The following is a 12,266-nucleotide window of genomic DNA, read 5'->3' on the forward strand; positions in this document are numbered from 1 at the left end:
ACTATTTAAAAGTTTGCACTTAAGTGGCTTATATTTACCCTTTCCTTAATTGCCTATAGGTATTCAAAGCCGCAGAAAACGTGACATTACTCAGTCAACTGATGTAAAAGAATTCATCGCCGATCATCCATTTATCTATCAAATCGTACATAGATCATCAAAATTGTCAAGCCTAACATTATTTATGGGTTCTATTAACAAAGCCATTCAAGCGCCGATTGAATCGGAACAAAATATTCGCAATGAGCTATAAATTATATCCATAATTATGTGTTTACATAGATGTATATGTACTTGTATCGTTTTGCATAATTATATCTTAATAAAGTATTTAAGCTACAGATGCATGTAGAAAGATATTTATTTATTAAAATAATACGTGTAATTATATAACGAAATGTATGTTCATATACACTAATACCTAACCCTAACAACATAGTTTTACGCAAATATGTAAGTAATTAGTGTATTTGTGGGGCTCTGCCGTTTTTGCAAACAGTACACACGTGACTGGAAGAACTCATGTGAAACGTAAACCCATGTGGTTTATATTCGATTCCTATTGGACTTGATCCGCATGACAAGAGAATGTATGGAATCAAAAACAATTCCTGTTATCTTCTCATCAATAAATTGCGTCCTTTCACAAAGTTCTGCCAAACATTCACTAGATAATATTTCCCATAATGAAAATCATCGTCCTCGACCCACTGATTAACCGAAATTCGAAACAAAAAAAGTTTCTATGTATGCGTTTGTTAAGCCGATGAATATTGAGGATATGTACTAAGCCGATTATATTTCTTAAGGCCGACTATAGCTTGGCTTTTTTTTTTGTATAACTATATACACACACACCTATATACATGTTTTTATTTACATATATTTATGTATATATTAGGTATTCAGTTCTACTTTATTAACTGCACATAGCTCTTAGAACTGAACATAAATTTCTTCTTTCATTTTAAATATCTGCGCAACATATACTAAATATATAAAATTTTGATTCATTTTAACTCATTGTCTGCCACTGTTTGCTTATTTGTTCTATGTATATATTTCGCCCTTTCGAATAGGTATACAATTCGTGTTGCTATCCGCACCTATGATACCGGAAATTCCAGAGCGTTTCACAGCTGACCATCCATTTTATTATGCTATTATAAATAGAAAAAGATTGGACTTATTTAAAGGATCTCTCAGGAAATTCTAACAAATAACAAAAAATAATTTTTTAAGTAAAATATCATACACATTTTTATACCCATCACGCAAAAACAACAATACACACATCTATATATACAATCAGTTTAAAAGTCTGAATCGATTTAATCAACCTTCCCACTCCATTTCTTGAGCTCCTAATACCTTATGTAAATTGAAAGAGAAATCTGAAATGCGTTAATATCAAATATTAGTTTGCGGAAAACGACATCCATTATTTTATCGGTAGATGGCTGCACTGATAGATTTCTCGTAAAGTATCGATCAAACAATTTCAGAGATGCTCGTTGGAAAGGTGACATTTCGCAGTAAAAAAAATTCTTTTGGTGTTTTTTGTTTGGTGCATTCAGTTGTGAGTTACAGCGTATTAAAAATGGAAGTGAACAAAGAGAAAATTCGGTACATTTTACAGTTTTTCTTTGACAAAGGCGAAAATGCAAGCCAGGCGGCTAAAATTGTGAATGGAGTTTATGGTTCCGATACATTAACAGCCAATTGGCCAACAGGAGAGGTGTCGTGTTCCACCAGGACAACTCTAGGCCACACACATCTACAGTGACTCGCCAGAAACTTCGGGAGCTTAGTTGGGAAGTTTTAATGCATCCGCCATACAGTCCGGACTTGGCACCAAGCGGTTATCATCTTTTTCTTGCATTGCAAAATTTCTTTAATGATAAAAAATTGGAATCTAGGGAGGATTGTGAAAATCGACTACTAGAGTTTTTTGCAAATAGAGACCAGGACTTCTATGAGAGAGGCATTATGAAGTTACCTTTAAAATGGCAACAAATCATACAACAAAACGGTGCATATTTGACCCAAATCGGACCATCCGAAACATGTTAAATAAAGTCCTGAAGTTCATATAAAAATAATGGATTTCTTTTTCCCCCAATCTAATGTAAACGTAATCGGCCAGAATATAAACCTGTGAATACAACGCAGGAGAAGCAAAAATTGCCAGTCATTGAAGTTTTCCATTCAATCACCTCTGCACGACATCGAGTTCAAAATTCAATACGAAGTATATAACGCGATTATCTAAAAATCTGATCATTTCACGAGTTATCCGCCTGAGTACCGTAGTAGGTAAGAACCATGAGGACGGCTCCCAACCACTAAGCTACGGTCACCGTCTCCTCTTTTCTTTCTTTTTCCTCTCTTTATTCCGACAGCCATGTTATTACACGAAATGGAGAACATCCGCTAAGCGATTGGTCAATAAAAAGTTTTCCACTTTTGTTCTTGCGTTGGTTGATGGGTATGCGAAATCCGTCTGCGGCGAATATAATTTTATTGTTTATTTTTCAGTTTATATATACATGTTTTTAAAAACGTCCTTTTTCTTTCAATATTCAAAATCAATTTCATTCAATATGCAATAAAGTATAACATCCAAGAACCTGTATAAAGTCGCATTATTAACTAATAAACAAAATGTTCTCGTCACTTATTATAAACAATAGTAAATAAAAACGAAGAAGGTTTGGCGATATTCCGAAATACAATGCAAACTCGAGTTTGCATTTGGCGTTCAATAATAAGGATTAAAAGTTGGCCACAACACATTTGGAGGTCAGCTATGAATACCAGTCAAGCTTGTGCTCTTTGCTTTCTAAGTAATTCTAGATTGACTTGTTTGACTCAGTTTACATGAGTTCTTCTTCTTCATGTTTATGATCCAGTAGTATTCATTTTCGTCTTTATATTTGCTCGAATCGTCTTTTCTCAACTCGGCTGTACTTACTTCCAAGTGATTGCAACTCACAACAAAGCTAGTATATCATGTAAGTTGTCTAGTTCAGTAGCTTCCGATTATTCGCGGTTTTGGTTGCTCGGATTTTGGGCCGCGTAAACAAAAAGTTTCCCTGTACGTCCGCTTCATTGCTGTCAGTCTATTAAACTTTCATGTAGTTAGGTTAGACTCTAAACGCAGAGATAGATATGTTGCCCGAATTCACAATCAGATTAGTTGAAAACTGACTTGTCAATAGGAGACGAAAACGATGTAAATTGACTCTGATTTTCAAAATCTATTGTTCTCCGTGAGGAAATGTTCTGAGAAACTTTAAGTCTCACATTTGATTTTTTTACGCTTGTGTAATAGAAATTCGTTCAAATGGCTAAAGCGTTATAATTAATTGTAGGTATATGTAATTAAAATAAATTATCAACTGCCCATGGAAAACATTATTAGTGAAATATTTTTACTATTTCCTAAAAGTTTTCTTAATGTTCTATAAGTTCTTTAAAGGAATCCTAGATCTTAATTTCACATCTTACCCAAAAAGTTTAGGTTTAAAGCAACAACTCTCAAAAGAATTTCTTCCTAAAGCCCGTTTACAAGGCCGACTTTTATATACCCTACACCAGTTCGCCTAGTACAGTCATTTACTCGTTTTGATAATAGCACACAAAACATTATACATGATATCCATGCAAGGGCATACTTTTCGTTTTGGGAGGATGCTCAAAACATCATATACCGTGACCAAAATCTAACAAACTTCATTTACTTCCTAAGAATTGTATTATTTTTCAGCTTCCGTAATAAAGAAGCTAGAAAGTAGATTTTCTATCACGATAGGCCCTACACATCTAACAAATAAACGTAGGTGGTCCAAACTCTTTTCCATTAATTTTTCTGCTAAATTGCCACTAAGGACACAACTTCCATCATAAAATATTAAAAATGAAATCTTTTTGTGAAGGGTTTGCCATATTCATGAGAAATCGTTTATGGAATGGGCTCCAAGAAATACACCCCTGTCGTTCAAATTTGGCGCATTTCGTGACAAAATCTTTCACATAGAACATTAACAATTGTGCTTTTTCGGGCATATAAGGGTTTAGATTTACACTACACTTTCTGAGAGGGGGAAAGTGGACGATCCGAATAGTCTTCAGCAGCGTTCCGGCTCATGGGCCAGAGCACGTCAGTTTGCCAAATTTCATCAAAATGTATCTAAAATTGTGGCCTGTAGGTTGAACGAATTAAAGCAAGGCGGACCGACGGACAGATACCCTCCAATCATATCAGAAATTTTGAACCGTTAGAATAAAAGGTGCGTCTATCTTATTAAATATCTTAAGTAAAGTGTTGTAGGATACTTAGTAACCGTGGGCCATGGGCGACTACAATTATTTTACTTGTCTTTTCGTTCGTTTTGAGTTTCTAAAATTGAAGGGCGGTGAGTATAAAAGATTCAGTCACATCTAGAGATAATTTTCCTACTTATTTAGTTTTCTAATTCCTTAGCTAACATTCGCAGGAGTTTGAAAATCAGGAAAGAATGCGCGTCAGAACTGCATACTAAACGAAAATATTTATACACACAATATACGAGAGACAAACAAAGCGAAAAGTCAATGTCCTGGTTAACATTACATTATATTGAAAGAAGACGAACATTATTAAATGAAATTTTTAATTAAAATCCGAAGTTTCTTAGCTTTGGAAAATTATTATACTAACAAAGATTCAATAAAAATCCTACAATTGCAGGAATGTGTATCCGTCATTGTTCATTTGTGCCGGAGCCGAAACTAATAATGTTTAAGGCGGATCATCCATTTTACTATTTTATTATTATTAGCGGAAGAATTGCATTATTTCAAGGAGCATTAAATGGTTGTTAATAAAAATGAAAATTAAATAATTAAGAAAAAAAAAAAAAATTCATTCGTATTTGTTACGCATGGCATTTTATTTCATACAATCATTCATTTCATATAGATTTCATATTGAATCTCACAAAGCACAAGTGCCAAGTTTTAAAACATAAGACTAGTCATACAGTGTCGTCGACATGTGCATGCGGTTATAAATTTCCAAAAAGGGACAAACTCCTAAAGTTAGCAAATTTATGTGCGCGGAACAAGCTTCAAACTCTGCTTAGCCCACAACCGGAACGAGGAAAATACATTTAGAAGGAGATGAAAATTTGGAAATTGGCGGCCTTTTCATGGGAAGATCAAACATGCTTTGGTTTTTTTTTTTTAGGTTAAGTGCTGACGTCTCTTTTTCTTTAAGGTTTCAACTTGGTAATTGTCACGGAATGACACGGTCTCGGACAAAATTTGTCAGTCATTCTCAAAAGATGATTTGAACATTTCATGAAAACATGATAATCGCATAGTACGTAGAAAAAAAAATATAACGGGAGTGGTTAGATGTTGTCGTCATAAGATTTCATTGTTTACTACATCATAGTATATCGTCCTAATAAGCGGTGTTGTGTATACTTTATCACTGTACTACTACGCTAGTCAAGAATTGCTTGAAGACGTAATGTTATTTCAAAATCTTCAAAAAATCACATTCTGTTTATTAGCTCAGTAGATGCTTTGAATCATCTGAAATAAGTGAAAAAAAAATGCAATTTCAAGTTCTTCAGATTTCAAATGCACTCCGAAAGGCTCCTCTGTGTCTCTTTCCCGCTGGTAAGTTACGTGTGTTGTTTATTGGTTTCTTTGCTCCCAGGTAGATGTCTTTAGAACGTGTTTATGTTTTTTGTTCATGTTTCCAAAAACAAAAGCGCTCTAGTAATGAATCCTCATCGAAAAACCGTTGAACAAATATCTAAGGCTAAGATCATTTCAGAAAGAGTCTCAGTACCCCTGCAATAAACAACATGTCTAGTACACATTTCTCACGAAAGTTGCGTATAGCGCCTGCAAAGCAAATTCCATTCTTCTTTTCATTTGAAGTTTCAGGATATCTTTAAGATGCAAGCACGCTATGCAGGGGATATTTGACTTTTTTGACAGAAAAGGGAGAGTGAATGTGTCTAATTAAATACTCGCCAAGCATAAAAGAATCATACTTTAGGGTACTCTACGCACTGCTGTAATTATAGACATGTAGACAAAGGAGTGTTTTTTTTTGTTAAATTGAAACTGGCAATACCGCAGAGATCTTTAAATTAACAAGGCTTACCTCTGGTGTCGCTTTTTCTAAATAAGTTTCAAAATAAATATACATAACATCCTCGGATATTTCTTCCGTTCCATCCAAGATAGAAATGATCAAAACATTAGTTTTTTTTTAGCTTACCCTAGTGACGTTACCCCTTGAGCATATTATTAGATCGCAGAGGAATTTGCCGTACAAAAACACTATTCGGGTCTTCCGAATGACAGAATTCTCTTTTTCAGTGCCCAAAGCCGTTTTATTCATCAAATTAGAAAAAAATCAATAGAACTTTGATGCTCTTCTCCATTGTAGGCACGAGAGTGAAAAAAATCGATAATGCTTTCATACGTTTGCTCTACAGATGCCTGAAACTACACATCAAAATATTTTATAAGGATTGAAAGCAACCGTTGTCTGCAGTTCTTTTAACCTGCTGTACACGTATTATACAGCCATAGATAGGACTTCAGTAACTATTTATCTGCATGTTACTTAATATTATAAATATCATAATAAATAAAATTTCGAATAAATGAGCCCGTTGTCAACATTGGTAGCGCGGTCTATGGCCTATGCCGGTTTTTTTTTCTTTTTTCATATAAGATTTTCTCTTATCTATGCACTTCTTTACATCCATTTGCAGTTATAAGAATTATGCCCGTTATGTATATAAAACGTACACGTTTCATAGCCAATTATCCATTTATTTACGCTATTAAGACTTCAACAAATTTCCCGATTTTCTTTGGTCACTTTAAAATCGCGCACTGAGTGCAGTAACAGGGTGAAAAGCTTTAAAAGGCAAGTCCATGCATTTCTTAACATTGCGATATGACTTTTAAACATTTTGTTTTTTTTTTTATCACCACAAGATTACCATCCCATGCATGGCTTTTCAACACACAACAATGTTCGGATTTGTCAAATAAGATTTTTTAATAATAAAAAAATTACATATAAAAATTTTTGGTCTAGATTTTGTTTTAACAAAAGTTCGATGCTAAGGTAAGTAACAATTTCCATACAATTACTTATACTCATGCGAGAGCGTATGTTGGATTTGTCAGATATCGTATACAAATTCGTTCCCCAAATTGCACATAAGGAATATTCTTGATTTGGGCGAAAGCAGAATCGCTTTACAAATTGTTCTAAGAAATCATGTCTAAAAGTGTCTCTTATTGCTTTCGTCAGATCAAGGTCAAAATTAAAAAGCAAAAAGAACCGATCGGTCGGTGCATCCTTTAACCGCCGTTTGAAACAAAATTTGTATCGTAGTCTATGAAATTGTATGAATTATATAAATATTTAATATATTTATCAAAATGACACGTAGGTATGTGTTAAAGGTTTCGAGACAAGCTAACTATAATTTAGCGGTTTAGTTTTGACCAAAACAGACGAATATTACACTTTTGCAACAGGAAATTAAGATGACCTTCGCATAGAATTCATTATCAAAGTTCTCCCGACCATTAATAAAATATTCTTCTTTGTCTTTATTAAAGCCATAGCGATCGATTCAATATTCTCGATACAAAATCGTAGATGTTATATAAAAACACCACTGAAACCTGTATTAGGTAAAAAGATCCAATGTTGAATATTTCATGGCGAAAGTTGGTTCATAAAAGTAAATTGATAGAGAAAGCAATCTTATCAAATTTGGACTACGTAGGTGTATTTTTTGGATGCCACTGCATATAGGTTTTCTGAGGAGAACTAAACTCTTATATGCTTAATTGGGAAGATTGCGTGATGACAACTTGTTCTTGATCGTATTCTGACATAAAAATGAAGTAGATCTAATTTGAACCATATAGATCTTGAACTCCTTAGAGGATTTCTTATGAATTGTAAGCGCTTCCAAAAAAACTTTAACTCTCTATATTCCTTAGCAGCAATTTAGTCAAAGAATCAACGTTTAAGGAATTTCAAGTCTATTTTTTAGACCCTCACGTAGGTGGGGATTATTATGAAAAGCAAGCTGTTATATGGAGAGAAAGTCTAATTTCTAGTTAGTTATGGTGGCAACCGAAAAATAACAAAATTTTTAGAGAATCAACTAAATTTGGATCACGCCATATAATGTTTCACGTATCCTCCAACATGTGGGCTTTCACGAAAAGCATGGCTTTGCATGAGAATAAGACGTTTGGCGTATTATTACCAAAACGAGCGTTAACTGGACTAGGTGAACTTGTGTAGGGTATTTAATGGTAGGTCTTGCCCGTCTATAATATTCTTGTTTTTTAACGAAAATCATTATTTTGTCATTTATTTTTATACACTGCACTATTTGTCGTATAACGCTGTATTAAATTTGTGCGGATGCATGCAACTCCCAGAAATTCCTAAGATAGACGCATTTTTTATTATACCGATCGATTCAGAATGTAATTCTTTTCCATCTGTCTGTCCACCTATCGACCTTGCTTCCTTACATTCAACGTAAAGACCGCAGCTTTTCAGATATTTCGATGAAAGTTGGTACAGTGACATGCGTGGGCCAACGACGAACACTTTCGAAAATGGTTGGAATCGGACCAGTTTCTCGATCATTTCCCATAGAGCGCTTTATTTTGAAAAGCCTACGAATGTTTTCGCTAATTTAAGCTTAACTACGTTACCTTGGATCAAATAAAACAGTGCTTATAGCACAGAGCGAGATACATCGGTGAGTGCGATTATATCCAATTTCAGCAAATTTTTCGTAATGAGCTTAATAAGTATCGCTTGTACTTTATAGTAAAGGCAATAAAGAATATTAAAAAAGTTTTTAAAATATGAAGCCATGAAGGATCAAAATGCTTGTACCCATTTTGGACTTCGTAGAGCTTATCTTACTTTTTTTAATAATAACTCCTTGCTAATAGTGGTTTGCAGAGCATACGAGAAATTAAAAAATTGAAAATTGACATTCACTTATGTCAATTTTAAAACTTAAATTTCTTAAAGAGTTATTTATGCCGTTAAGCTAGCGATAGGCAGTGCTCGGGAAAAGAGAAATCGCATTCAGCTTTTTAAATTCTATCTAACTTCCTAAGGCATTTTGAAAAGTGTGGAAATAATTTGCGATGCGCATGGCAACAAATTGATTTTACGCTCTTGCGCATTGCTTTTAGTTACACCTCAAACAATATGATAAAAGCGAACTTGATCTTTCTATATACTATTTTAGATGATGAGATTTTTTCCGGAGAAAATTTTTCATTAACACATTTTTATTTGGTCTTAATGAGATATTTTCCGCATCATAACAACGAAAGTTCCACATTAAGAAATATATATAAATATAAGAATCAATTTACTCCATCTATCAGTTTCGAGTATTGAACGTTGTTGTGGTGAAATCCGAAAATCGCGAATTTTAAAAAATATCAAATAACAAGATGTCAATAAATGGTAAATAAAGATAGATAAAGGGCATCTCCAGAGGATGACTTTATTAAAGGAGAAATCTATACTTTTTCATTATTTCGATCATTGTTTTCAGTGCATTTTAAGCGGCAGTGGAAAAATTCTATTGTTTTACTTCTTTTAAATGGCTTCGCTTTATTCGCTGGAAACGATAACCTATTCGTTGAGGCCTCAGGAATCTGTGCATGTTATGAGCAATTTGCAGATGATTTCTTTAGCGAGCAGAGCCAGCGTAACAATGTTTCCAACTTTGTTTACTCACCATTTGCTATGCAAAGTTTTGAAGATTTCGTTAAATTAGGATTTAGTGACAAGCCTGAGATGCCGGATGATAATTTTGGTGAAATTATGGACGGCCTCAAAGATAGCGACGCTGTAAAAATGGAATATAAAGTTTATCTGCCCGAAGGACGTGAACTCGAACCCGCTACACTTCAATTGCTTAAGAAGAGATTTCCTGCAACTTTCGAACATATTGATAGCTCAAAAGCCTGGATGATGGAAGCTATAGAGGAGCACTTACGCAATTTGAATGAACTTGAGAAATTTATGGGTAATAAGCAGACACCAGCCGAAACGTTAGTGGAAATCAACACAGAAATCAACGCAGATTGGTTGCATCCATTTGATGAGCAGGCAACAAAAGTTGCCGAATTTCGTACAGACGACAATAGAAAGGTAGATATGGCTTTTATGCACCAGGTTAGTAACCTTCGCACAGCCGAAATGACTGACTTACAAGCTAAAGTCGTTGAGATGCCTTTTAAAAATGAAAATGTATCCATGTGGTTGTATCTGCCTGACGAAGAAGACGGACTAGACGAATTAGAGGAAAGACTTAAACTTAAGTCTTTAGATAGTATAGCAGCCTCGATGTCTCAACGAGAAGTTGACGTTTTGCTTCCCAAATTCGAAGATACACAGGAAATGGATTTAGATGGGGAGATCTCTAAGGTAAGTTGTCTAAATTCAAACTCAATTTTGTTCTTCTCTTTGAAACCGTTCCTCCTCCTCTTCAGTCCGGTTTAGATTATCCGCTTTCGCAGACTGCCCCAGACGTAATTATTCAACGGCCAGCAAGCAAACTTCAAACTAAGGTAGCAATGCACGAAAGTCTCTATGCACAACAGTCCGCAATAGATCTTTATTCGGAAAATACTGAAGGTAAGGAGAGTGGAGACGGAGGAGAAGCTGTAGGTGAAGTTGATACGGGCTGCTCCACAGACTGCATTAAATTCCATGCAGAACATCCATTTATCTACCACGTCGTTTACAAACACGATGATCAAGTAGTTCCCATCGTTATGGGTTGTTTCAGAAATTTAAATATCAATATTAATGTAGCATAATTGTATTCATTTTTCTAAAAAGAATGGTAATGCGTTTGCATTGCCCTTACAACACATCATTACAAAATCTACTTTAATCTTTTCAATATGATCATCAAAATTTATTTGAGCAGTTTTTTTGACTGATTCGTGTACTTAATTTTTCCATTTCCAGTCCTTCATTCAAGGTAAGAAAAGGTTGCCCAATTGAAAGCGGTAACTGGTCAGTTATAGTGAAGCACTTATTGAATATGCGGAAAAAAAATATTAACGCCCAAGTTTATACCGTTACATTGAAATTCGTAGACTTTAATTGCCCTTTAACAGAGCCCACATTTTGCAAGGATTTGCCAGACTTTTCAAATTAAGCCGTTATAAAATGGTCCGAACCAAACAATTTTCAGTGACGTTTGTCCCTGGGCCGAAAGACTACTAAATTCATAAAAATTCTTTTAAAATTCCAGGACAGACAAGAATAAAAAAATTTAGGGTATTTAACGGAGAGCCCAGTCGCATTATAGTGTTTTTTTATTGTTTTTCTCTTCATGACTTTTAAAAATGAGGCGTTAAAAAACAAGTAACAAAATAATATTTAGTGGTAGTCGAATCTTTTATATCCATCACCGTGCTTAAATCGATTCAGAATTTGGTGCGGATTAAGATTATATGTACTTTGTAGGATCTCTGAAACTTCATTCTGGACGTTGTCCCCCTTATCCTTCGTTGAATCAATTTTTAAATTACTCTAGGCTTGTCTGTCCGCCTGTTCGTGTGATGTGTATCCATGAATTCTTGTCTTCAATCAATATTTCAATCAACTTTGGTACACAGACATTTTTGGGCCCAAAGACAAACGCTTTGAGAGTGGTTTGGATCGGAGCACTTTTTCGATCCCTCCTTATATTGAAAAGTCTACCAGTGTTTCACTTTTATCTATACGAGTTTTTGTAATTTTTTTGTTCTAATTATTTGGGAATCAATAAACTCATCATCTTCGTGCATCAAATTTGATTTTTGGAATTATACCAAAAATATATGTCAACTTTCAGTTTTCCACGCGATACTGATATTACCAAAGCTACTCGCTGTCTCCGAATGAAAACAGTAATTAAACCTTTTTATATCCTACATGCATTGCAGAATAACTATAGCGTAATCTTTTTTATTATCGCACGCGAAATTTTCGATTTCGTGCATAATTACACCTTCATATATCCTGAATGCTTTGAACGACAACTATAGCATATTTTTATTATCGCACGCGAAATTTTCAATTTCGTGTATTATTAAACCTTCCTATATCCTGCATGCTTTACAGGGCAACTATACCATATTTTTAATATTGCATGCGAAATTTTCGATAGCGTGCATTATTA

The 12,266-nt window shown here is 34.4% G+C and overlaps 2 protein-coding genes across 7 annotated transcripts in view; both read left to right on the top strand.

Moving 5' to 3' along the window:
• Window positions 1-6,937, top strand: part of LOC119636100 (antichymotrypsin-2-like) — a 30,751-nt gene extending 23,814 nt beyond the window's left edge. The window contains exon 5 of one of the 6 annotated variants that reach the window (XM_038031242.1): window positions 6,786-6,937. In XM_038031242.1, coding sequence (XP_037887170.1) covers window positions 6,786-6,913 — 128 coding nt within the window. In that variant the 3' untranslated portion in view covers window positions 6,914-6,937. Of the gene's footprint in view, window positions 1-59; window positions 329-1,079; window positions 1,505-4,732; window positions 5,216-6,785 lie in introns of those variants that run through there. The other 5 variants (XM_038031241.1, XM_038031240.1, XM_038031236.1 and 2 more) reach the window with 5 other exon arrangements.
• A 2,504-nt stretch (window positions 6,938-9,441) lies between these two features.
• LOC119635916 (antichymotrypsin-2-like) lies at window positions 9,442-11,039 on the top strand. The gene is made up of 3 exons (XM_038030951.1): window positions 9,442-9,547; window positions 9,639-10,516; window positions 10,582-11,039. The coding sequence occupies exons 1-3, from the start codon at window positions 9,535-9,537 to the stop codon at window positions 10,909-10,911; spliced, it is 1,221 nt and encodes a 406-aa protein (XP_037886879.1). The 5' UTR covers window positions 9,442-9,534; the 3' UTR covers window positions 10,912-11,039.
• Window positions 11,040-12,266: the final 1,227 nt, after the last annotated feature.

The sequence above is a fragment of the Glossina fuscipes genome, unplaced genomic scaffold (genome assembly GCF_014805625.2).
Source record: "Glossina fuscipes isolate IAEA_lab_2018 unplaced genomic scaffold, Yale_Gfus_2 27, whole genome shotgun sequence".
Lineage (NCBI taxonomy): Eukaryota > Metazoa > Arthropoda > Insecta > Diptera > Glossinidae > Glossina > Glossina fuscipes.

Bases quoted from the DNA above. Each gene is read 5' to 3' on its own strand.
- LOC119635916 (XM_038030951.1), top strand. The intron at 10,517-10,581 runs GTAAGTTGTCTA...CCTCCTCTTCAG, and splicing joins TAGATGGGGAGATCTCTAAG to TCCGGTTTAGATTATCCGCT.